A 27331-nucleotide genomic window follows, 5' to 3' on the forward strand; every position below is an offset into this window, starting at 1 on the left:
GTGAGTCTTGATATTTGTGTGACTCAATTGATCTCTAGAATGAATTCACTCATGGTGTTTTCAATGTCAAATAAACAGTCATTATTTTATTTACAACAACAGAAGAATTGTCCATTTATAAAGACACTTTAAATACATTGGATCTGACATCAAAAAAATGCATATACTGAGAATATCCATGGTGGTAGAACTTAGACACATCCAAAGGCTGCAACTGAAAATAAAAAAACCATTGAAATCTAGAGGGCGTGTGGTGTCATTCACAAGACACAGTCTCCGATAACGGCAATACAAATCCAGCATTTATGTCAATGTTCATGTGAGCAAAGAATCGATAACATGCACTGATGATATGAAGTGGCAAAAACAAACCAGTCAGGTTTGTTTGCGTCTCTTTTTGAGAACCGTCAATACTTTTTCTTCTGAAAAACGGCGACACGTCTCCTCACGTGTTGAAATGAAAAAGGATACAGCATTTCACCTTTCATACAGCAATGGTGTCACAAAAAATAACAGCGATTACAGCGTCGATTAATCTGCAATACGTTCGGGAAATAAGACGTGTTCATAAAATGCTAGAGGGGTATATCTTAAAATGATTAAAACAAATAAAACAATGTTGAAAACAACTCAGTCAGTTTGGAGTTTGAAGAGGCCTGTGTGAGACAAACTGGACTCACTGTAAAGAAAAAAAAACTTCTTCTTCATACTCTTCTTCTCCCATTTAGCTCATGTGGCAAAACAGTGCAAATCAACAGCTTTACATTCCTTCAGCATTTCACAACAAAGCATCCAAGCTAGCTCCAAGAAGGTGAGGTGATTTAATTTTGATCATTTGTATTAAAAAAAACAGTATTTCTTTATTGTCAAAAAGTAACAGCTCTGCTCTGTCTTTTACACACACAGGTGTGTTTGGTAGTATGGCTAATTTAACAAAAACGTTGAGTTAAATCATCGCTCAAGACTGAAAAATCCTCCTGGTTTCAGACTAAACATGATATGTAGGTGCAAACTTGTAACTTTTCTCAGCGCTGCATCGTTTACAACACATTACATTCCTTTTAATTAATAATGCATTTCCTTTTCCCTCACTTTTTATCATAACAAAGCTTTTTTTTTTTTTAGCACAGCATTAGACGACTTCACTTTTTCTTTTGAGAGCAGTGACTCATCAGCACTTCTCCCGTGAGGCAGCATCACCTTAAATGCAGTGAAAGACGATTTTTAATGACCAGCTTTTGTGAAATAATACTAATAATCGCTCAATTTTTTTTTTTTTGATAACTAGCTATTTAAGTGCACGACATTCAGGGGGGCTTTGTATTTACTGCAAACCGAAGAAAACACAGGGGAGGGCCTAACTCCTGAACCATAAGGAACATATGAGGCACTGAGATCATTCATACTGTAGCCGGCTGTGCTAACACTTCTCTGTTAAGCATGATCGGCCTTCGCTACCGACTGCAGACTTCTGAACATGCTGGAAAAAGTGCATATTATCCACCCGACATTTCCCAACAAGCTGAGAAAAAAATTCGACAGAGTGTTGAACAGTGTGTAGGCACGTCATGCTCACTAACGGTGGAGTCAAAGCAGTGAAGGTATTTTCATGGAAATCAGTAACGGTCGGAGGAATGACGCCGCTTCACCTGGAACAGTCTGTCTTAGTTTGATACGAGTCTGTTTTCTGACATGAGGCTATAAACCAGAGTTGTGCAGGTTTGGGATTGGGTAAAATTTGGACACTCGACTCTGGGTGGTGGGGTTAAGGCATTCGGACTCGCCGCTCATCTTGAAGAAGACCTCCTGCTCCTGAAGCTTCCGTGTGAACTCCTCCTCCAAGGCCTGCAGGGGGCAGCAGACACAAAACATTGAAACTGTGCAGGCTCTTCATGCTGAACACAGTATGACCGTAGAGAGAACACAGGAGAGGGACGGTCTGTCAGAGAATACATGGATGTTACACGTACCTTCTTTCTGGGTCTCAGCTTCTCTCTCCACTCCTTTATCTCCTGGCTGTGCTCCTCATCCAGCTCCTTCAGCTTCTGAGTCTCATGCTCGATGAGAAGGTGGCACTTCTCATTCTGTGAGGAAAGTTTGTTTACACAGTCAGAGCCTTCAGGACTAAATAATAACACAACCTGCTCTCTTATATAATCAACTTCCTTTATCTGCACTGTATTTTGCTTTTATCCATTTCAATTCAACTAGACTTTTTTGTTCTTATCTTATTCCATTTATTTCCCCTCACCTTCACACTTCACTGATTTAAGATAAATATCAAAAACTCCTGCTATCAGAAAATTACTTAAACCTTATCGATCCCCTTCAACAGCGGATTAATGTGTATGAGTCGAGGGAAAATAAGAGAAATGCGCTGATAAATAATAATAATAATATAAACTTACTGAGCTTGTCGTTTGTAAACAACTTAAGTAGAAGGTTATGTATGGATGTTGTGTCCTCACCTGTAGCTGCTGCAGCTCCCTGATGTTTGAGTCACACTGCAGCTGCAGATCCCTCATCTGGTTCTCGTGTTTCTGGTGTTGATGGAGCCTCTCATTCTTCTGCCTCTTCTCCTCCTGAACAGCGAACTGGAGAAAGAAATACAAAGACTTTAACAGGAATTCAAACCCATGATCAAAACACCAACGTTGCTGGTCTGAGATCCAAACATGCTGGGACCATTAAGAGTTCTGTTTTTATTGGGCAGATGTGAAGTGTGTCCTCATGTCAGAGTGACATAATGTTGCTAAATAAAGACCTCTGAGTTTTTTTTAGCCACTTCGTCATAAAAGTGAAGAGCAGAAAATGGTCAGCCGCAGCAGCAGGACTCTGCAGGTTCTGTACCTGCTTGATCTTCTCTCTCTCCATCTCTGGGGTGACGGATGCTGTGGCCGTGATGCGAAGGCTCTTCTTGAACATGGCCATGCGGGTCTTGGCCTCGCTGCGTTGAATCTTGGGCAGACGGACTCTCTCTTGAGTCTGTTTGTTTTTCATTTCCTCGATCAGCCGCTGGTTGTAGCGCTGCATCTGCTCCATCTCCTTTAAAAAACAAACACACACAGTTTTTCAGTCCAGCAGCGCGATTCAGAGAAGACCCCACATTCCTCTGAGTCCATGTCTCTCCTCGGCTCTTACTTTCTCGTGTCTCTTGAGCAGCTGGTGTCTCTGCAGGAAGTACTGGTCTTTGAGCTGCTGCTTCAGCAGCTGGTGCTTCTCCTGCAGGTGGCGCTCCTCCAACTCCCACATGGCTGCCTCTCGAGCTAAAAAAAACACACGTGCACAACATCACACATACGTAAATAATCAAGTAACGTCACTTTAGTGTGAGTGGTCAAACATGTAGATGCATGTCAGGCTGTGATGAGTAGAGTGATGGAAACAAAGAAAGCAGGACAAGCCTTAACACGTCTCGTCAAACAGCACAACTGTATTCCCGTGTCAGCATGTCACACACGGAAATATCTCTGTGTTAATACTGACATACACTCTCTTTACCAGCCTCAAGTTCAACTCAAGCGAAGAAAAAGCATATTTAAAAAAATCGAATCGGCTCTGAACTGATACAGGAAACATGATTTAAGTCAATGTTGTTGTTTTTGTGTCAAATTTTAAGGTTACACATTCAATGCTTGGATTGATAAATTAAGTTAGCTGCTGTTGTCTGGAAATAATGACCAGAAGTGTCACCCCATTTCTTACCAGCATGTGAACTGACAGAACAAATCAGCTCACCTGTTGTTTTTATTAAGATGTATTATTATTATTAGGGCTTTACCTTTATTTAGATTGGACATTACACAGATGAATATAGACACCAGTACAGAGAATGAATTTCACAGGATGCCTCTGAAGGTGGGGAGCAGTAATGAGAAGATGAGCTCATCTGCCCTGTAGCTCTTCCTCCATCTCTCACCTCTCATCAGCTGCTGCTTATGGTTGAGGCAGTCTCTCTCTATAGTGGCGATCTCCAGTTTGTGCTGCTGGATGATTTTCTTCAGAGCTCCGTCCAGCTCCTGCTGCTGCTTCTGGAGGAACTCCTGCTCCTGAGGTACCAGAGAGAGGAGGAGCAGTGAGCAGAGGAAGTCATGGGGGTTATGCAGACAAGAGGGACAGCTGAGAGGAGAGAGAGAGAGAGAGAGAGAGAGAGAGAGAGAGAGAGAGAGAGAGAGAGAGAGAGAGAGAGAGAGAGAGAGAGAGAGAGAGAGAAATAGACAGCACAATAACAGCAACAAAGAAAAAAGTATAAAATCTGCCTGAATTTATATATTATCTCATCAAGCACTTCAAGTTCAGTACAACACAGAGCCATTAAGCTGTCACATCATCAACTGGAGTCAGAGGGAGAGACACTCAGAAGTCATGGATGGCAACGATCCACAATGGAGGTGAAGAGAGAGAGAGAGAGAGAGATGTAAACAGTTCAGTAAAGATTCAGATTCACAACTTTACGTGAGACAACATTGACATCAATGTTCACATTGTCTTGAGCCTGCATGGCCTACATGATGCATGACTCACTAAGCAATGAGACACAATCGTCTATTTATTTAAATCCGATCTTCATATCAAAACTATGTAAAGGTCTATCTGTTCTAAATGCCTAATAGTTAGCAGGTGGCTAATTATTGGTTAGGCGCTGCAATTATTTTATCTCGATTTGGTTCAATTGATCATGTTCACTTTATAAGTAGAAAACCATTCTAACATTGTGATCAGGCTGATGAAGCCTCTGGTTAAAATGTGATATTGTTTGCAAGTTTTGCACCAAACACGTGAATTTGACATTCATGCTGTAAGGCAGTCGTTCTAAATTTGGAGCTCGGACTGACAGAGACAAACATGCATCCAGACAGGCAACGACAACACCTCTGGAGAAGACTCTTACATGTTTACTCACAGACTCAATAAATACAGTCCTGAACAAAGTGCGTTAAACGCCATGTAAAAATACACAGATAAGATGTGGAACGTTTGTGGATGGATGAAGGGAAATACTGTGCAGGAGAAGGAAAGGAGAACCACTGCACAAACACAGTGATGACAACACTCCAAAAAAAAAACAAGGCAGCCCATGCTTACATGTGTGTGAGAAACTGAACCTTCACAAGCTAGCCTGTCGCTTTATATTGCTTCACATCTAAGTATGGGCCAGAGACGGAGAGAAACAGTGCGGGGGAGGGAGGGGGGGACTTACATCCTGCATCTGAGCGTTGAAGAGGGCACATGAGGACAACTGAAAAGACTGTATCATAACCTGGGCCACTGCCTGTGGAGGAGAGCACACACTTGCCCTGATCAGGGACAGACATCACACACAAGGCTGAGGATCTCTTTTACACACACACACACACACACACACACACCATCACACACACTGATTCTCTCCAAGTTATGCAAGGGATGACCTTTTCTGCTTTGGGAATAATCGGTGAGTTTAAGGCGGCACAGCACAGCTCTGGATATATGTTAGGAGGAAGTCAGTTAATTCGTTATTAAAATCATCTTCTCATGCTTGAAAGCGGCTCATAACTTCAGCACTTCAGTTCAATCCTTCTTGCAGAAGAGAAGGTTTGTTACTTTTCATGCTACTGGCTCTACGAGTGTTAATAATATGAGTTACCTTTCAAAGACAGGAAGGACTCGTGGCCCAAGACTCATTTCTAATTCATAAAAGATGCACAAGAAAACAAAGTCTGGAAAAGGTTTCAGAACAGGTTCCATCTCTGGAAAAAAAAAAGTTACCTTAAAGGTCACATATTATGCAAAATAAACACAACTATGTTTTTCGTAAACTAATATGTGTCCCTAGTCGGTCTACAAACCCCCCAATTATGAGGAAAGTCTATCCTCCCTGTTTTTTGTCTGCTCCACTTTTCAAAAAATGTGTGCTCAAACAGGCCGTTTGGAGATTTTCCCTTTGTGACATCACAAAGGGCAGTAACCCCTCCCCCAGGTGGGTGACACTCCCTCAGCTAGGTGTTTGTTCTGCCCCCTGATTCTGCTTTCTCACCATAAACAACTGGACATGGTGCAAGTGCCCAAGCCACCCAAGTCCTTCCAGAAGGGCGTGGTCAGACACTGCTCACTTTATTTAAAGGTACAGACACAGAAACAGCCTGTTCTGAGCAAGGCTGAAATAGAGGGGTTTATAGACATGATCAAATACAGGATCAGAGAGGATTTAGAACAACACACTTCACAGACATGTTTTGGGGAGCTCTGAGACTGAATTAAACTTTTTGAAAAGTTAAAAAAAATAATATGTCACCTTTAATGAGAAAAAACTCACAGGTAATGCACTGTAAGTATTAAAGTACCTTATAGTTGCGTCATAAATGACAGATGACATTACTGTTATTTTGTATTTGTGAAATCAGGAGCAAAGGGCAAGAATTGCATGTAGCTCACGCAGTCTTCCATGAGGTCAGTGAGTGGAGCGTGGGATGGGGAAGTGTCATGAAACTGGGAAGTATGTTATAGTATCACTTTAAATGGCTTCCTCTTTAAAAACGACTTGTCAGTTGTTTCAGTTTGTTTTTCTTTTCACACACTAAACTGCTATTCTGTACTTTTTGCAGCCATGTTGGAGATGAATTCTGAGAATATAGAAATTTGCAGGCGAAGAGAGTAACTGACAATGTGATTGGTGTATGTTGATACATGTTGGTGTTATGATGTCTCTGGTGAGGGGCGGGCGGGGGGCTTGAAAATATATTAATCTGCCAAGGGAGGGGGGCCTGCAAAAAGTTGGGGAACCACTGGATTATGTGAACTTTACGAATGCTTTTTACAAGATGCAAGTCACACTTATTTTCATTTTTAAGAGTTATGATGAGTATTCTCTCAAATAACTAATTTTACTATCATAGAAGATTTAGAAAAAAATGCCAAATACCAACATTCAATACAGTTGAGACGAGAATTAATGTAATTTAACTTTGAAATGTATGTGCTCTTTATTTAAGCTGATGTGCCTACAGCAAATAATTATGAATCTTTCTGAACATAATGTTGAACTACACAGCAAATTTGGAGAGATGACCTACTCAGAAACATTTTGTGTGCATGTGAATACCCATAAAAAAAAGTATGGGCTTACAGGGCGAGAGTGAAAAGAAAGGAGTGAGACAGAGTAATGTTACTCTTTGACAGAGTGAGAGATGGCAGGTGATGTTTACCTCTGAAGTCTTAAGGAGCATTAGGTCCTCCTTTATGCGTTTCATGAGCTCTTTTCTCATGTGTCTGGGGGACTGTGCAACCTCCAGTTGGGCCTACAGTGTGCGTGCAGAAACTGGTTGATGCTTTCATTTTCTGAAAATCTAACAAAGCTGGCCAACATCAGCAGAAGACATGCACAGCCCACTTTGAGAGGAGAGACCCAGCATCAAACCAACAACTGATCTGAAGTCAGCATGCATAATTCCCACCACCATATATTCGCTTGAACTAATCAGGGAGGTTTTTGGATTAGTAATTTTTGAGAACACATCACAACTGTAACTGCACAGGTCAGAGTCAAGTCATGATTTTGTCAGAAGAAAGATGTTCATGTACACTTGTACATGGGAGAAGATGTTAGTCCCAGAATCAGCTCCTGCTGTGTTACTTTGCATTGAATGAAGTCCCACAGCCAACAAGATGATTATTATCCTATAGCTACGAAAAAAAAGAGTAACTGAGTTGGAATGACCTAGCTACCGATGAATTCTTTTACCAACCAATGCAAAGACAAAATGTTGTCTTTCTTGTATCTTTAAATGGTTCTGGTTCTCAAAAAAATATCCTGACTTGTCCTGAGAATTCATCCAAATGATCCTTTACCTTGGAAATGCAACTGTACCTGAGAAAAGCTCCAGATGGCCCCTACTTTCCTTTAAGAGTGACCTAACCACGACAGGCTGCAGCACAGTTTTAGGTTTCGGACATAAAACTCATAACTTTAATGATGCTGTGACATCAATGCACACGTTTGCTGGTTTCAGAAAGTGCTCTGATCATCATGACAACAACTTTCCAACAGTCTGCAGGACGATTAGACAGAAACACACTGTTTCCTGTTCTATCTATTCTCGTTTGTGTATTTGTTTATGGGTTGACTCCTTAGCGACTGTGTACTGTTAATTGGAAAGCAGCCTGGGGCAGTTTTTCATTATATAGAAAAACTAGAGGCATTCAAGGCGTACGGCGAGTGAATCCTTGAAATCATTTAATAAACATGTTAAATGGGATTCCATGTCAGTTACTCTGTATTCAGGCATCATCAACATTTCCCCAAATTAGCCAGACACCACTCAGAAAATCTTCAAATGTCAGCCATCCCATGACCAAAGCCACCGCACACACTCACACAAGAAACATGGTTAATTAAATACACAATGACAGAACATTATGAACAAGGAATATTACATTACAAATTAGAAATAGTATAAACATTGATATCACAAGAAAGCTTGTATTTTCTTAACAAAGAAATCACGAAAAAGTTGAAACACAAAATGCTTCTTAGCCAACCAGCACAATAAATAATGACTTTAAGTGGCCCAGAGAGCAAATTACAAGCAGCACAACCAGCACCAGAACACATGAACGCTCAGTGGATGCCAACCGGCCCTACTGCCATAAAAAGTAGCATGAAGCGAAACAGAAAGACTGAAAGCACAACAAACTCCCGCAGGAATGCATTTAAAGCTGTTAAGCAGAGAAAGACCAAACATATTCATAAGAAAGCCAGCACACCATCATGATAAGGTATTATATTTATCCTGAGACTGAACCTTTATTAAAGAGTTCTCTTAAAACAACAAATAGACTCTGTAGCAAAGTGTTGCTAAGGGGGCATCCAGAAGCCTCAGGGCAGATGAATAATGGATACAACAACATAGCAGCATCTATGAGAGATTGAACAGTGTGTGTGTGGCTATCATTTGCACACATACAGCACCAAGCAGAGCAGTAAAGAACACCCCCTCCCACAGGATTATTATGAATACATGACAGCCAAGTATGCCACCAGTTAAGTTGTTGAACACGTGCACCATTAAACAGCTCGTATCTATGACATGCAAGGAGGTACGACCCCAAACTCAGAGCGAATCAGCCCACTATAAGCACTACCCTGCAGAAACAGTCATGCAAGCTTGTACCTCTTTCTTCCGGTTCTTCAGCATGTTTTGGAATTTGGAGAGCTCCTTGTCTTGATCCGCTTTGATGCGTTTGGCCTCGTCTCTGAGCCGGCTGGTGTGATCCTGCTCCAGCCGCTCGATGGTCTGCTTCTGCTTCTTCTCAAGGTTCTCCACCTCTTGGTCATATTGACGCTTCTTAGCCTGCACAGATAGAATGAACAGATAATGCCATCAGCCTTACAAGATTCGGACCAGTGTTTATGTGTGATTCGGTACATTTAGGTTAATCCAGATTAACGTGCAAAAAGTTGATTTCGTTCTTCATTGTTTAGGAGAGAGAAAAAATAGGTTGTGTCATTATAAACTGAATGTAGGACAGTTAAACACACTCATGATAATGTGATAGAGACACACAGGTGTCTCACTTCGTGCTTCATGTGAGCCTCTACGTCAGATAGAGATAAGCTTTGAGTTGAAATGTTTGGTTTCCTACGAGTTGGCCCCCAAAAACAAAAAAAAAACATCACACCACTGCGGTTAAGAACAAACTGACTCACAGTTGTTTCCTGTTCGAAGCGCCGGTAGATCTGCTCTCTCTGCTGCTGCAGCTTGTTGCTCAGCTGCTGCTGGGCCCTCTGCTCCTCCTTCTGCAGGAGGCGCAGCTCTCTCAACTCCTGCCGCCTGAGGAAACCACACACCAACACACAGTCAGGGTGTTGCCACATTTGAACTATGCAATACAAGAGTAATTACGATATCTAATGGATGCATGTTAACTCTGTGCATAACTACCACAGGGTCATGAACCCAAGAAGACAATAATGACTTATCCAAACATTCCGAGCAGGACGTTCTGTGTCTTTAAAAGGCAACATGGGAGATGACAGTAACATAAAGCAGCATGCATCACGTGAGATAACCCATCTTGCATTTGCAAAAAAGCTGTGGACCTTGTGAAGTGAATGAGAACTATTTGAGGCCGGCATGTTAAATAGGCCATGTGACATATTTAGGACAGACAGTATAATAAGCAGATTAGAGGCAGATGTACCTTAGGAACCTCATCTCTTCACTCTTGGTGTCGTTATCCGTCACTATCTTTGATGTCGTCACACTGACCTCCACACCATCCACCATGAACTTACGTGTCTTCTTCAGCGTCTTTTTCTGACGTTTTGACTCCTACGAGGGGAAACAGGAATATTTTGGAGCACAAACTTAGGAAGTAATGTTGATAAGTTGACAACTGAGGTTGGAGGGGAGGCACATGTTATGTTACCTGCATAGACACGGAGCCTTCCTTGCTCTTGGACAGGAAGCTAGAGATGGACAGATTGAGGTCGAGGCTGCTGCTGTCAGCTGCGGAGCTGCTCCCAGAGTCCGAGTCCTTCTCTACATCCGACTTAACCACAGCTGGGCTTCCGGGCTCCATCTTGCACTCTGAGTCCGTTTCGCTCTCCTGGACAGAGACGGCATCTTGGGAAGTATTCTCATCGGCAGGAGTAGCTTTCGCCTCGCCTTCCTTCATGTTGACGTCTTTACATGGGACCACTTGTTCTGAATCCTCTGAGGTGTCTTTGGCAACGTCGCTGACTCCATTTGTCAATTCCGTTGGTGTCTGTTCCTCTGGTTTATTCTCCTCACAGGGGTGATTGTCTTGGTCAGGCTGCTTTTCATCCTCAGGTTTTTCCTCTGGCTGACTCTCTGTGGCCTCCTTCTCTAACAGAACTTCAGCAGGGGTGTCATCCACGCTTGACTTTGTGTCTGTTTCTCCATTAATGTTTATGTCTATTACATTTGGTCCTATATTCTCTGTGTCTGTATTTACATCTGGGCCATTAGCTGTGTCGTCTATTCTGTCTTCTGCCACTTGTTTCGGAGGGATCTCCTTCTCTGGTTCTCTGCTTTCTTCTTCTGGCGGTTCAACTTCTCCTGATATGGATTCTGGTTCCTCTTGTTTATCTTCAGGCTGCTCTTGAGATTCTTTGAAATCTTCTGTACCTTCTGCTTTTTCTTTCTCTTCTCTGTCTTCCCTCCCCTTCTCCTCTCCTTTTTCCTCTATTATTTGGGAAGGTTCATTTTCTGGTATCTCCTTCTGTTCTTCCTCTGTTTCTTGACCATCTGGGATAAGTTCCTGGGTTGTTTTGCCATTCTCCTCTGGCAGTGGTGCCGCAGGCTCAGCAGGAATTTTACCGTCTTCTGGTTTAGGCTCGGTGGGAGCTTGTGGGATCAAGTCCATTATAGGCTCTGCTGGCCCAGATACCAGGTCTGCATTATCAGCATTAGACACCTCATTGAGTTTCCCCTCTTTAGGCTTATCCACCTCACTTGTTCCAAGTATTTCATCAGAGAGCTTATCACTGGTCTGGTCCTCAGCAGGCACGGTCTCTGTCTTTTCTGTAACAGATTCCAGCGTGGAGGGAGTCGGTGGGACTTTGTCATCCTCTGAGCTGGCCACGCTGGCATCTGAGGGCGCTCTCTTGTGCCCTGGAGCCGCCTGAGCCAAACAATATGACAACAATGAGTGAAAGAAAAAGGCACAGAATGTTGCCCATGCTCTTTAATATACATACTGCAACACAGCTACATACCAGAGGTGTTTCAGCCTCTTCCTCCTCCTCCTCCTCTTTGCTATCCTCGAGCTCCTCTGTGACTTCAGCTTTGGCCTCGGCGATGAGCTCTCTGAGAGGTTTGCAGTCTGTTACACTGGTGACAAAAGGATGCTGCATACACAGAGAGAGATACGAGACATGAAAATGTACTTGTACGTTTACTTTGAGATACCAGCAGGTCGTACATGTGAGTAGGGCAGCTCACCTGCAAAAGCTGCACAGGGCTCCACCTATGGTCCACATTCTTATCAAGTGATTTCCGCAGAAAGTCGCTGAATTCCGGGGACCTTTCAAGAAAACACATGAAACAAAACCAGTCAATACTCTGTTAATGCGCCTGTGTCTTTAATGGAATACAATTAATACCATTCATTCCCCTGTGACCATTCAGTTAAGCATCAACAATTCACCAACCCGTCAAACATCAACAGTCAACATATCCTTATCAACAATCTGTAAACACTCCAGCACCACCCTTTCTTGTCACACCACCAGAGCGAACGTCTCACCAGCGGGAGGGATGCATGAGTGTGGGCGGCTCGGACTTGGCTATTTTCAGCAACACCCTCATGGGGTTCATCTCGTGGTTGGGCGGCTCAACCTGTGCCAGCTCTATCAGGGTTACCCCGAGGGACCAGATGTCGGCCTTGTAGTCGTACGGACGGTCCTTGGAGGTTTCGCACATCACCACCTCTGGGGCCATCCTGAAAAAATTAGAAGTCGGTGGGTTTGCAATTAGCATTCAGCTCATTCGTGTTGTTTGATCTTTCTGATTCCTTAATGTAAGTTCTATTTACTCTTCATGAGAAAAGGGAAACATATTAGTATCTGTAAGCTTTTAAATCTGGGATTTGGAAGTTAGGAAGCTTTTCAGTCTTATACGCTAGAGTGCAGTCGTTTTTTTTTCTTCGTTATCCCACATTTCATGCCAGCTCTTGAGTTGCAGTATGGAAGAATCATCACCCTTAGTTGTGGGACACGCTAGGACAATTATCAAGATGGAACGGGGTGAATGCCCTCTTGTATGCAGGATGCGTGACTCACCAATACGGAGTGCCGATGAAAGAGTCCCTTCTCTGTAACGTCTTGGTATTTTTAGCAGACACCCCAAAGTCAGCTGAAAGAAGAAAGGAATGATGATTATTTTCATCAGTGAAGGAAGCTGAACTGTTAAATGAGACCCTCTATGTAAGACAGTGATTCGACTTGGACAGAAGCTATACAATACCATACTTTACGTTACGACTACAGTTGCAAGATTCTCTGATGAGTTAACCTGCTTTAAATGTGAACCCGTAAAGTATTCAGGGACAGTCTCCATCTTCCTTTTACAAATCTCTGTAGGGTCACTTTTATCGGTTCTGTTACCTGTGCAATCTGCTGCTCTTCTCGCATCCCTTATAGTATGTGCACATAAGAGGGAAAGAGAGATCTATCATTAAGTCCCTGGTGACAGCTTGATGATTATTGTATGCCAGGCTTTGTCATGACCCTCTGCCTACAGAATGTGAATCATCGGGGAGCCAGCAGCTATGGGTACTACAGCAGCAAAACAGTCACTTCTTCTTTGCTGGAAAATTACGTAACCAATTCTACATATCAGCCACTCCAGTACACAAGTGGTGTACAAACTCACGCAGATCGACAGTTTACAGTTTCTACAGTTTTTACATGATGCCAGATGAAAGAGTGAGTGCTATCACATGTAAAATCTGCTGTACTCCCTCAAGTCACATAGCGCAGCTGGCTGGCAAATCACTGATGGCTAAAGGATTCACAATTGACTGCGCTAATTAGCTTTTTAGGCCTATTAGTGTTGGCCCTGCAGGGAGGTATAGAGTGGCCACCAAGGACAACCATCTGAGAGAGACACAGCTATGAATCAGCCGTTGTTTTGTCAAGTCTTCCTGGCCAGCTGAAGCTGAATAATCCTTCTCATTGAGTGAAATATTACAACAGAAAATGCAGCAGAAAATGATGACAGATTTTTTCTTCACCTAGTTTCACTTCTCCATCCAAGGAGAGGAGAATGTTTCCGGCCTTCAAGTCTCGGTGGATGACCTTGTTCTCGTGGAGGTAACACAAAGCCTCCAAGGTCTGCCTACAAACCACACGGATCTGAGGCTCTGTCAGGGGTCTCTCCAGTTCTGTGGATAACATACAGAGATAGAATTCATAAGAAATCTTTTTATTCTCCAGGTAACATGTTGTTGTTTTAGTTTTAGTGAAGCACTTTGACACACACAGACTGGTCCATGTGGATATAATAACACCAAATATGATGGCCTGTTGGTAACCATTAGCAACTAGAGAACCAAACTCCACCTTGAAACTAGCCAGCATGTATGACTGGGCAAACATTGGGGGGAAAATGTTCTAGTTGAGTCAGACCACAGAGCCAAATTGATCAACATCCAACAGTAAAGGGAAGAGATTGGTGTTGTCTTTGTCAGTGTGATTCGCACACAAGAAAAAGTGTTGAGGTGTTTTTACATGCTTCAAAACAAGAGAGAGAAACAGCAAAAAGTGGACAAACCACTCCTTGAAAACTGAGCTTCAATAATTACACAGTTGGAGTGGCCTCTTTAACTGGCGAGAGGGAAAAAAATCCCACAGAGAGGCTTCTGGATGGAATAAAAAGAGCTGGCACTGGAGCATGGAGCAAAGAAAAAGCTTCAGGACTCTTTTTTTAGGTTTCCTTCAGTGAAAGAGGGACTTACCCAGCATGATGGCATCCACTGCACCGCCTGCACAGAACTCTATGAGGATCTGTAAGAGTGACAAAAAAAAAAGGTGAACTATAAGTTAAGTGTGGCACTAGTTTAACTCCTTAACAGCTCCATACATTGCATACTATTTGCTTCAAGGAGGAACTTGTGTTATTCATGGTAGGTGAACAGCCTGACCTTTTATAGGAGAGACAGCAGAACCTCTATGTTATTGATCACACCATGGAGACAGTCAAAGAAACCTATCGATCAGACATGAATCAGCTACACTAAGCTTCTTTTAAGGTCATATCTTTACATGTCAATGAATCTAAAGATTCCTCCTGCACCTGTAAAAGAGGTTGCAATTATTGGTCATGTTGGAGATTTTTTTTTTTTAGACTTCTAGTGTGTTGTGCATATGTCCACATGTGACACACATCCGGAATATTTCATCATATATTCTGGTGAAAAAACGACTTCCTCATTTGGGCGAGCATTATAGAATACTTGTAAGCCTTGAGCTAACACTTGTTAAGATCAAGACTCTTAATGTACTTCACAGAAAGTGTCACTTATTAACTTATTAACCTTAAGAGCTTAAATTTACTTTTACTTGTCAATCACAGTGTAAAAGTCAAAATACTGGTGTAATGAATTAAATCCACAGTACACGTTTAGATTTGTGTGAGATGAAGCAATGCTTCTGACAGGCTAAAGTTTAACTTAAAAAAGAGAACTATGGATTCAGGGGTTCACAGAGCACATCATTGTGAAGCCCAAGCTGCAGTGCATTAAATAAACTTAGCACTATAACATAAATACAGTTACCGGTAATGAGATATAAAAACTGATCAGACCTCAGTCTCAATAGCTGATGTAATGCACCTGACCACCACTTCATCTATAATGGCTCTTCCAGTAAGCTGTTACCTCACAGTATCACATGATAGACAAAAATCAATCAAAGCTACAACCGAGCACCACCCTCTATTCAAACAAAGACGAGAAACCAAGCGGTAGTTCCTGTTTTTCATAATAATTAACAGTGCCGTGGGAATCTCGCCTCTTAGGAACATGCTCATGATTCTGACAGGTGTAAAGTACACACAATTAAACGAGTAATCTCAGGTTAAAATGAGCATCATCAATCTTTTTAGCATAACCCCTTCTTTGATTTATAAGAAAAAGGAACATTTTTGTTAAACATTAACTTAACAGCATACACATGCAAAGCAGAGGAAGTTGCATGTCCGTCATGCTGCTTTGATGTAAGGGGGGTGGGGGGTGGGGGGGGGGGGGGCAACCTGTATGCAGCTCTGAATTATTCACAAGCACTTTCTCCAGCCACCAATACCACTCCATTATCATCCCATAGATGTGGCCAGTCCACAAGGGACAGTCACATGACACCGCCTGCCTGGACTTAATAGCTGTGGGGGGCCTCTTACAGCACACAGAACGGGACCTACTGACCATGTATGAAGAGTGCACTGTGACTCATTTCTCTGGAAAGAGGCAGGCACAAAGGTCTTTAAAGAATGGGCTGAGAGGATTTTAATATTCTGTCACTAATTAAAAACACTTGTGATGATTCTTTGGAGTGGAAGAGTAAGGTCAACGTAGTCATCGTTTCTAGATGACCTGTGGCTGCTGAAAGGTAAGGCAATCCTGCAGCTGAACATGTTCTGCAACAACATTGTTATGAAGCTTGGCCGTTATGACTCCCACACTTGCTGCCCTAGAGTGTGATTTTACAGTGTCAACCCATCAAAGGAGGACTGATATGTAAACAAACAATGCAAGCTTCACATACACAAACAGCGCTGTTTGGTCTCGTGTGCTCTAGTTTTCGCTGACTCTGTTTCGCCTATGTTACTCCTCTGTTAGTACCCGCACTGAAGAGCTTCCACCCAAGGTTCAACCTCCGTACCTTCCCCACAGGACAGCAAGGTGCTTTAGTCCCACCTTGAACAGGCTGTGTGAAAGGGGCTTCTGACAATGAGTTATACTCTTCTTGTGTTATAACCAGGGAATAAATGCCCTGATTTTATCCTTTCATAATATGATATAAGAATCCTTTGAGACACAGCGAAACAAACAGTGGCTTGAAATGAATTTGTGCGTCTCCGTGCATGACTGGTTCACCGCCTCTGTGTCTCCTTGGCTTCAAATCAAAAGCAAACAAACCTAGCTGACTTACCCAAAGTTTGCCTTCAAAATAAAAGGCATCCAGCAGTTTGACGATGTGAGGGTGGTCGCAGGAGGCCAGAATGTCAATCTCCACCATGTAGTCCTCCAATTCATCCTCAGTCTTTGTGTCAATAACCTTGGCAGCAGCGAGGGTCCCATTCTGCTTGTTCTGAGCCTGAAATGCAACACTGACGTCAACACTTGAACTGACCAAATTCTCACAATACACAAAATACAAATAAAGAAAGAGAACAATGTATCAATTGAGCATGCTGTTCAATACATTTTGGATATTGCTGCTGGCTGGACTAGAGAACAATAAGCTTTCTGCGGAACAGCTCTTTGGGAAGATCATCCATCAACATTAACAATTTCAAAGACAAAAGCTGTTTGAATCTAAAGCAGAAAGGCCCGGAGCACTTTATGGCTATTAAAGCAATCTTTATAAACATATTTCATAAAGACCTTTCTAATGATAACACTGTTTTCTATTGGAAAGGAAAATTACTAAGCCGCCCTACAGCAACCATATTAAGTCAAAAATGTTTCCAATATTTCCCATCATCTTCATCTGATCTTGAAAAACTAGCTCACCACCTCCTCTTCCTTGTCTCCCCTATCCTCATTCTTTCATTTCACGTTGATACACTAAATACACTTGAATGTGTTCCAGTGGATGTGATATAAAGGTTTTACCAAATGAAATGATGATTTAAAAGGTTTATGATGAGTATAATGACTACTTCTCTCCTACATAGTGACCAGTGATTGTATATAAGAAGTGAACATAGCCAGCCTGTCGTCAGAAAATAGCTTGTAGAATATGTTATAAAGCCTTGACTTTGGCATTTTCGCCCTAACTACGTTTTTTTAGACAGAAGTTAAAATATTTGGATGAGAGAGTCAATGTGTGTTTCTTCATCTCTATCCTGGCTGACAGGTCGATGAAGTTGCTACTTGTCAATCACAAGTAGCCACGCCCCTAAGCTTTATGGTCAATCTTACTCTCAATGGTATCTAAATAAACATCATGCTTTGCTCATTGCTTGCTGCTAGCTGTACAAAAGAATGCAGGTTTAAAGCACTTCTGCATTGGCATGAATTTGGAACCAAGAGGCCCGATTCAATTTCTCATACACAATATACAATCTTTACACATGCCCCAAAACCTTCACTCCAGGTTTGGCTGCTGGTATGCCAAGACTAATAAAAAAAATGACCAAACATTAGGGCAAACCAAGAAGCCAAAAAGTTATTTAAAGGCCGGCTCTGGACTTCATGTTTATGGATACAGACACAATCTCAGGGAGTTAAGGAAAAAGAACAGGGAGGGAGTGTTAAGAGGACCAACCGCTGAAGAGTGTGTCACACCCTATATTTACACAGTGCGGACCTGACACACTGCCTCTGTCTTTCCCTTTGTACTGTCTGACGACTGTCTACAAATCCCTGATAGATATACAGACTCAGTATCTGCTTCATGATGGAAAGAGAGAGCAGCAATTATTTGTCTTCTATTCAAGTGGAGTCTGTGGCCTTCAGTCATTTCGTACATGACATTTTACAATTCTGGCTTGTTTTGAGGGATTAAATGAGAGCTGTGGATGTCATATTGACAAATCTTATGAGCCTACATACTGTAAGATTGATCTTTAGAGACGGGTGAATAATTTCTGAATGTCAGCAGATTGTAATACAGATAAATCTCACACGACTCTGTAGTGCTTGGGCACACTGGTTTGTTAAGGACTGACTTTTTGTCTCTGAAATGAATTTAAACGACACATCTGCCAATCTAACTTAGTGAACTGACAGGGTGCGCGACTAGAATTATGTATGCAGTGATTGTTAGGTCCAAACAAAGTGACACACCTCTTAAACTAATAAAGAGCAGCAAAACCGCCTGTTGATGTTTCTGTGAGTGTGACTTTAACAGCTGAATCACACTTCGATGGCAGTCTACTCTCACCCCACCCAAATGAGGCAGCCTTCATCAAGCGCCTGTGAAAAAGCTGATGTAATATGTACTGTGTTGACAGTAATGTGACCTGATGGAGGCAGGCTCATCCAGCCGCATATTAGGCTTAGTTTTTAGTCTGAAAAGCCATAAAAGTCACCCGGCTTTCATCACAGTCAGTTATTCAGCTAACGAGACATGGAACGTGGCAAATTCAGATTTCTGCGCCATTAGCGGCATTATTATTTGATCACAGCAGTTCCAGGAAGAGGAAAAACGTAAGTCACACAGAGAGAAAGAGAGAAAAGCTGCTCTTAAAAAGTCATGAACTGGTGGAGAGATGGAGCTTATTGTTGAACTGCTTTCCTTTTGCATACCAGTCTGTATTTCATTTGCTTTACAAACCTTAATGGTTGAACTAGTTAAAAATGAATGAACAGAATATACCATTAACCTCCACTGGAAAAACATGAATAGGAAGCATGACAGAGCTTATTTTTTTTAGTTCCTCACCTAATCACAACACGCACACACACACACACACACACACACACACACACACACACACACACACACACACACACACACACACACACACACACACACACACACACACACACACACTGGAGTAATGGTTCAGGTAGCAGAGATTGCAGGTGGTGGGCATGAAACCATGGATTCTTTGCTATATAAATGTAATCTAACACAGCAAACAACAGCTTTAGAAACAGGGTCACAAAAGGAGGAAACGCTCCCCTCTCAGGCCATCACAATTTCCATGTAACATCCAAAACGCACGGTTTCAGGGGTTATTTCAATACATTTGCATTAAACTATGTCGTCGTTGCAGTTTTGTGTGTCCAGTTTCATGTGCATATGCAAAACAAGAGAAGAAAAAAAAAATGAAAGAACAAAAACCAGTAACCCTAAAGGGACAAACAAGGGGGGAAAAAAAACATTTGCATGAATTTACATACAGATTGGGAGTGACTAATTTAACCTTAAGGGGCATCTGCTCATTTGATTTTAGTGTGTCTGTGTTTCCTCTTGAGACCATCAAGTTTGGCATCTGAGAGGCCCATGTTTACTCTGTGGAAGAGACCCTTAACTTCAAGAGTTTGACAGTTCAATGACACAGCAAACTCACATGTATATCCTTACAATGTAACACCAGAACCTACTTCTGTGTCCAAATGGGGGAATTGCCCTAGACGCGCTTAACAGGTGAGTTAAGCTGTTATTAAACACACAGCCTTAGGTCACGTTTCTTTACATATCAAGGCAAGACAAGTATGTTGTAGGATACAGTGTTATTGGTTTACAGCACGAAAAAAAAAGAGACAATTAAGGGCCTCTGCTATCACTGCTGTCATTTCACATCCTATGTCCTGCATGCAGGATGACACAATGGAGGCGAGTGTCTTTTAAGATATAGGTTACAAAACCCTTAAGGAGGGTGTGAAAATACATTACCTTGAATACTTTCCCAAACGCCCCGTCTCCAAGTTCCCCAATGATGTCCCAGATTTCCTCCGGGTTCACGTCTCTGTGTACATGTTCATACTGCTTCTTCTTCTTGTCAGGGCCCAGTTTGAATATCTTCCGAAAATTGAAGAAAGACATCTTCTCGGACGGGAACAGAAGCTGTGTTGATGCGGTCTCCTTGTTATATTATAACGGTGCCCCCCCCCCGCCCCCCCACCAACCCCCTGACGCTGAGCTCAAATGGCTATCGAAATAACAGCATGTAGGCGTTAAATCGGGGCAGACAAGCTGCTGTTGTAGCCATTCAGCTATGATAATGTCAATTATAACTTCCCTCGACGGTAGTTTTTCATAGTCATGTCACAGCTAGCGGTGTTCACAGGACGCGATGCAAGCGAGGAGTTCGCCGTGTTGCCGGAGCCGCTGCTGTTTCCGTTTTATCTATTTAAATAAAAACAGACGCTGACAACAAATACCATCACACTGGATACGACATTTTCATCATTTAACGACAGCGAGTTAAAATGGAGAGTCAAAAAGATCCCATGCTTCGGTTGGATGACCACACAAGACAGAAGTTAGCGGACTAGCGTCAAGTTGTCTGACGTGGTGTTTGTGTTTCCGTTATAAACCTTCAAAATAAAAGCAGATACCAACGAGCGACGTTACGGTGTTTTTTTTTGTTTTTTTTCCCGTTAAAACAAGTAAATATGAACAGAAACAACATTATACTGCATGGAAAGGCTAATATATATATATATATGTATTTGATTGTTATGTTATTTTTTTGTGAGAGCACTGAGAAAGAGAAAGCTGGCATTGAAATCTGAGTAAATGCTTTAGCCTATGTATTTTTACGCAACTCAAAACGTTGCTAACATTTTCCATGGAAAGCAAAATTGTCTGCATTATATCTATATTGTAAAAAAAAACAAAAAAAAAAAAAAAAAAAAAAACATTTTATAATTCATCCCCTTCTGTGCGTTTTCAGTTAAGACAAAATGTAGCTATTTCCGGTATCAGTTGTTCCCGCGCTAGTTAACTTGATGCGGGTGGTTCGCTGTATCTGTTTCCTGAATCTCCTCGACAGGACGTGCTCAGCGGCTCAGCTCCTTGGCTCTTCTACGCATGCTTCTTCTGTTCCTGTCGTCATGATGAAGAAAAAAAATAGTAGAAGTACTTCTACAGTTTAACTCCCCTCAGGCCCACAATATGTTACAGGGAGTCACATGATGAGGGGCAATTGATTAGTTCAGCTAAATAAGTGTTATGAAAACAGCCACAGTCTGGGACTGTTGAGAAGTCGACTGGTTTACCAGAAAATGCCTTAGGTCAGTCAGGCTAAATTTAGGCTACCTATTTAATAATTCACAAAATAGTTTGTCTGTAAGTCGCCATATTGGCCTACATAAATAATCTGTTACATTAAAGGATATCTTGTAAAAATGTGCAAGTAGCCTTCATTTTACATCACAGGGCTGCAGCAACATTGTAGTCTATCAAGAGAAAAGGTAGAGTAGGTCTACTACCGGTAATTGTGTAGAATTCCCCTTTCGGTGTTGTTCCCTGTTGAATTGTTTTACAGTTTAGTTGTAGCCTGTTAGTAAGAGGCACTTTAGTACTGTGGCTGGTCCAGTAAAGACATTTAAACCATGGCTACTAGACTATTACATAAAAATACATAGAAAATACATAAAAATACATAGCCTTATCTGAATCAGAAATAGTCTACTTTAAACTATAGCTATTGTTGCTCATAGTTATACAATGAGCACTGTATAATCCTACATTTTTATGAATGCCTATATCATAAATGTGGGCTATAGTCGTCTTAATATGCATCCTCTTTCAGTATTGGCTTCCCTCCATAATAATAATAATAATAATAAATGCAAACATTATATTTAGCACTTGTCCTCATTAATTTATTACTATGCTGTGTAGCGCCCTCTTGTGGATAACTTTCTTGTCGTTGTTGTTCTCTCGCTTCATGCCTCCTCCACTAGGTGGGAGCAGAGTCATTTGCCATTTGCTGAGTTTAAGGTCAGTCGGAAATCCTAACTTCTAAAATAAGGGCCGGGTGGACAGTGCAAACATTTTACGCAATTTTCAGATAGGCCTACACAAATAGAGAATGTGAATTTGCTTCTTTACGCATTTATGCAGTTTTCTGGAAGTTAGACATCGGCCTACACATCATGCATCCAGAGGGCTATTTCAACTTGATAAACATAAAGAACAAGGTTGGTGCTGACCATAAAACATCCTTGCTTCTTAAATGACAACGAATAGGTTTTTTTTTCTGCTATCGCGAACAGGCCTATTGACTTTTAAAGATACATTCATCGAGGTTTTTGTTAGGTTAGACTTGGTTTTGCATTATTTATAACGGGAAATAGGAGTAAAGGCATAGGTCAGCCTATTTCATTTTCCATCCACTCTATTGTCAAGGCAATGTGCATTTAATTACAATGGTTAGACGGGTTTCCCCCCACAAACAATTGAATGAATTGAAGTTTGCTTCTATGTTGCACACAAGAAATAAGAAACATTCTGACTTTCAGACTTCTGAGTGAGTCCACTCCAGTCTGCTGAAATGGGACCGCCCCTTAAATTTACATCCCCCCCTTCTGTCCATGCCGTACTAGAGGGTCCAGCCCCTGTTGAGGGAGGAGAAGACGGATAAAACGCTACTTTTACTGCGTTGTAATGTTTCACAAGGACTTCAGAAGCTCGGGACCGCCTGACAACATCATCTCATGGATGCACCCAAAGCCTGAGTGCTTGCTGCGAGATTTTTCTACACACTTTTCTTCCTCCTCTCAAGACAATTAATGCATGATTTTTTTTCTCCCCACACATTGTTTTGGTTCCATGGGTAAACATCTTGTTTTATAGCATTTCCGAGTATTTTCTGTAAACAAAGATTCCTGGTCTTTGAAGATGAAGCTCCGCACGGTGCTTGACGTTAATGTTGTGGACGTGCAGAAGAGAAGAAATCCCTCCAAACATTATGTAAGTTATCTTCTCGGTGTTCTTGTGTTTATATCTGTTATGTTGTTGACGGAGCTTTTAACGTCACCAACGTTGGCTCCATATTTGTTATCATCTGAAATGTTCAGCCATGCCAAGCAGCTCTGTGGCTGTTGGTCACTTCAAGTCACTTCAAGTTTGCACACGGCACTTTGGTCCAAACTTGAATATCTCACAAACCTGTGTCCAAGAATCCTATCAATTTGCTTTACAATGAATTTTCCTCTTGTTCCACCACGATGTTAACACTTTTGGCTTTAAATGGTCGGTAGATGGATGGAGGTCATTTGAAGGGGGGACCTGACTTAACCTTATCATTTTTCATCTAGAACCACCAACTGGTTACATTTTCAATATTATTTTGAGAACATTTTTTTTTTTTTAAATGAAGCAAACAGCATAGAAATACTAATAACAGCCATCCTTGATGCATTCAAAACTAAAAACTATATAATGCTTATAATATTTAATGATATCTTAGTTACATTTAGTCTAATGTTAAGAGAAATATCAGAAAAAGTTCCCTTTGGCAGAGGGAAACTTGAGTTATTGTTTTTGTTTGATTGAGAACACACAGCTGATCCCTGACTGAGAAACCAGACAAAAAAGTGAACAAACCCGGGCTGTACAGTAAAGCTTAAGAGTAGGGGCTACTACACTAGCATGGAAATGCACTGTAGTGATGTTAGCAGGTACTTTAACAGGATGTTTAATGTCATTCAGTTGACCAGCTAACTTTGCTAACGTAGCCTGTTGGCTGACAGTAGCCTTACACATTCCCTCTGTGGCTGTTTGTTGCTTGTTCAACAAGATGAGGTTGACAAGAAAAATGCCTTGAGCAGGAAGGCTGATTGAAGTTATTGTTCGAAGTTGGTTGCTCTTGGTGGTGTAGCATGTTGTTTGGCTGTTGGTCAGTGTGACACATGTTACAGCTTTAAATCATTGAAGAACAAGGCCTTATTTTACAAGTTGTATGTTAACAAGTTTTCCATCAACGTACAGGAAAGAGAGTGTATCTTATTCCAAATGAAAGTTTCTTAGTTTAGCTGCAGTAGTTCAAACAAAACCAAGAAATGTCAAATAAATTTTTTTCCCATTTGGGAATAACAGGGCAGTCTCATTTAATAATGATTTTAATAAAAATTAAAAAGTATATAGCCCTTCTCAAAATTGTCAATGACCCCAGAGAAACACATTTTTAAAGGAAAACAAACCACTCTAAAAGGAAACAATACTTCTGCAGCATTAGAAGTTCAAAGCAGATTCTTTGTATGTGTGTTAAGTATTGTTTAATGACAAATATTCTGCTGTTTCATTTAAACCGTCTAATGAGGTACAAATGTTAACAGAGGCTCGAACCAGTGGAAGCACCGGCAGACATTAAAACTCCATAATTTATACAGTCAATAATCTGCCCAATGATCTTGTTTGCTTTTGTAGTTTATAGAAGCACACGTTTTAATTTCAGTCCGTTTCACTACCTGTTAAAAACTCTTCAGAGTATATGTTCTATCAATAGTTGGACATAAAGCCTTGTTAAAAATGTGTGCGATGGACTTTCATTGTCAGAAAGCATTGCAGGTCAACCAACTAGCTGGGAGCAGTTATGTAAATATATTATAGTCTCCCACACTCCAATTAGAAATAAAGAAGTAAAATATCATCGGGTTGGGCACCCACTGAGATACTGCAGGGTGTGATGAGCAAATTGTCTAAAAAGCTCTTTTACCGCCTGAAAAGTTTTCCTTCAAGTGGTTTCTATTCGGCGCTGCATTTCAGGTTGGTTTCATGTATTTTCTGAACCATAATGAACCAGGAGAGAATCTGTGCACCAGCAGCAGATCTTTAAAGTAGCAAGGGTCATATCAATATCCTGTTTTGGAGGGATGGTACCATCCCTGTGTCTTTACACCCACATGAGAACCAGGTGCCAGATTTGCTTTGGCCAGACACATCCCCATGTAAGCATCATCAATAGGAATAATAGTAATGGACTCATTACAAGACATCTTGTAAATGACCAAAGCTGTGTAGACAGACAGAAGGAAGCCTGCACCTCCACAGTAAGGGGGATATACAATACACTTAGCAGACGCTTCCAAAGCGACGGACATAAGAGAGTAAGTATGACAGTAATCCATTCATAGCAATGTGGGGTTAAGTGTCTTGCCCATGCTGCTCAGCTGGGGTTGGAACCCTCAACCTTCTGGTTGAGAGGTGATGACTCTACCAATTGAGCCACAGCTGCCCTGAAAATTGCTCTCTCTTCAACACGTCTTCAGTTTCTTCTGCTGCTGCAGGGACCTGCATAACTCACTACTCTGATGTGTCTGTAGTCTGTAGTCCAACAGCGATAAAACTGTCCTTCGTTGTTGGCAGGATTCGAACCTGCGCGGGGAAACCCCAATGGATTTCTAGTCCATCGCCTTAACCACTCGGCCACAACAACCATATATACCAGATATGAGTCTGAGAGATAAAATACTTGCTGCCTTTCCATCTTTCTGGCTTTCCATTTGTGAAAAGATGGCCAGTAAACAGGTGCTTGCGTCCATCATTATCCTCAAGACCTTCGACATACTTGACCATGTTTTCTGTGTTGGCAAAGACGCCATCATCGTCGTTAAACAGGAAGCAAGCCTCCCCACAGCTTCTTTCCAGCCACTGGAGGAAGAGTATCTGTCGTTGTATTCCATTTGTTCTATTTCAAGAAGTTTGTTAACTCTGTGCCTCTCAGAAAAACCCTTCTTCGTTCCTAAGATAAAGATCCTTCGAATCCACTTACCCTTATAAAGCCTTTCATTAGCCCATTTGCGAAGCATCTCTCTATGCTTTTAATGACCAGCAGAAGGAAGATGTCTTCAGGTCCTCCACATTTGTCGGGAACATCGAGTAGCATGGAGGAATGGTGACAATGACGATAGTAGAGAAAGTCTTGAATCATCTTTGGAAAAGACCCATTTCTCTGGCATCTTTGCTGGGAGTAGTCAGAGCTGTTTTTCATGGGTGCGTTTCTTTGAATGACATTGTTATTGATGTGTTTTTGGATATCAATCCAATGATGAAAATAAACTCCCACAAGAAGAAACAAAAGCAAAGAAGTTCCTGCTCTGATGATTTTTCCCCTCCTTGAAAACCTGCAGAGAAAATAAAATAAAAAAATTAAACAGTTTTTTCTCATCAACATATCCCGATCTGACATAAGTTGCTCTACTGACACACCTTATCTACTGTGTGATGATTTTATCCACAACATTGACTCTTAAGGATGACGCTTGACAATGTCTGATCTGAAACTACAAAAAACATTATGTAACTAGAATGTTTCACTGGACTGCCTGGACGTTAATACTTAAGTTTTTAGTCTGGGTTTGACAAGGCAGAGGCCCAAAGACACATTATCATTGCAATACTTTTGTCACCAAAAAATGTTTGATTTTAGAAGCGTTTTTGTTCTTTTGTTTGGTTATTGCCCCTAAATATATTGAAAGTCAAACCAAATACTGTCCCCTGAGGCAGTGTTTCCCAACCCTTTTTTTTAATCCTTGGAGCCCCAAAAGACCCAATCAGAAAAAAAATGATACATGGCCAACATAAATGAGCAAAAATCTAACTTTTTCATTGATAAAATCCCAACAGAACAGGTCTACAAACACTTGTTTTTTCCAAAAGCCCTTTTTTATAAACTATAAAGTAAGTGTCCTATCATGATTTTAATTGGTGCTGTATGTGCAAATTCAACATGACAACCTCAGAGCAGACAAATCCTTGTGTTTATTTTGGACCTTGTATACTACTGAGTGGAAATTAAATTTTTCTCTCTGTTAATCAGCTCGAGGAGGCGGCACAGGGGCTGGTGTCCCAAGCAGTTGAGGGTTCTTTGCCTTTCTCAACACACCTCAGTAGTGCTCACAATGTAAACTGGCATCTCCACAGCAAATGGAGTCTATACTTAGTCCTTACAGGGACTTACTGGGCTGTATCTCATTAGTACAAGGGTTAACTTAGTTAGTGAAAGATAACAAACACTCTATCATAAGTGGGAAGAGACTAGATGGATCGAACTCCCATTCCTTTTTATTTTTTGTGCAGTTTTTCAAAAGATTATTTGTGAACCATTCAAGGTATTCATCTTATCATGTGGCAGGTGTTTGAAGGTGTTTTTTGAATTGAATTAAGGATACTGAAATATTTCACACAAATGTATGTTACTCT

The 27331-nt window shown here is 41.4% G+C and overlaps 2 protein-coding genes, 1 non-coding gene and 1 pseudogene across 7 annotated transcripts in view; 1 reads left to right on the top strand and 3 right to left on the bottom strand.

Moving 5' to 3' along the window:
- Positions 1 to 66: 66 nt before the first annotated feature.
- On the bottom strand, positions 67 to 20670 carry slka (STE20-like kinase a). 4 transcript variants are annotated; one of them, XM_061039919.1, is made up of 20 exons: positions 20072 to 20670; positions 16652 to 16816; positions 14461 to 14509; positions 13738 to 13887; positions 12785 to 12857; positions 12250 to 12444; positions 11946 to 12027; positions 11720 to 11851; positions 10408 to 11625; positions 10180 to 10310; positions 9686 to 9809; positions 9150 to 9329; positions 7185 to 7277; positions 5201 to 5272; positions 3920 to 4049; positions 3142 to 3266; positions 2851 to 3045; positions 2469 to 2594; positions 1971 to 2084; positions 67 to 1845 (listed from the first exon to the last, which is right to left on the bottom strand). In XM_061039919.1, exons 1-20 carry the CDS (start codon positions 20219 to 20221, stop codon positions 1699 to 1701), a joined length of 3651 nt encoding a protein of 1216 aa, XP_060895902.1. In that variant the 5' UTR covers positions 20222 to 20670; the 3' UTR covers positions 67 to 1698. The 4 variants fall into 4 exon arrangements, with proteins under 4 accessions (XP_060895902.1, XP_060895905.1, XP_060895903.1 ...); XM_061039922.1 differs by lacking the exon at positions 7185 to 7277 and having other exon boundaries at positions 20072 to 20669; XM_061039920.1 differs by lacking the exon at positions 5201 to 5272 and having other exon boundaries at positions 20072 to 20669.
- Positions 20671 to 22776: 2106 nt separating this feature from the next.
- Positions 22777 to 27331, top strand: part of LOC132975406 (SH3 and PX domain-containing protein 2A-like) — a 56385-nt gene continuing 51830 nt past the window's right edge. For both annotated transcript variants that reach the window (XM_061039924.1, XM_061039925.1), the window contains exon 1: positions 22777 to 23098. In XM_061039924.1, coding sequence (XP_060895907.1) covers positions 23027 to 23098 — 72 coding nt within the window. In that variant the 5' untranslated portion in view covers positions 22777 to 23026. The remainder of the gene's footprint in view (positions 23099 to 27331) is intronic.
- Positions 25484 to 25565, bottom strand: trnas-aga (transfer RNA serine (anticodon AGA)). The gene has a single exon. It is a non-coding gene; the product is annotated as a tRNA-Ser (tRNA).
- On the bottom strand, positions 25544 to 26120 carry LOC132976053 (N-acetyllactosaminide beta-1,3-N-acetylglucosaminyltransferase 3-like; annotated as a pseudogene).

This window comes from Labrus mixtus, chromosome 6, assembly GCF_963584025.1.
Source record: "Labrus mixtus chromosome 6, fLabMix1.1, whole genome shotgun sequence".
Lineage (NCBI taxonomy): Eukaryota > Metazoa > Chordata > Actinopteri > Labriformes > Labridae > Labrus > Labrus mixtus.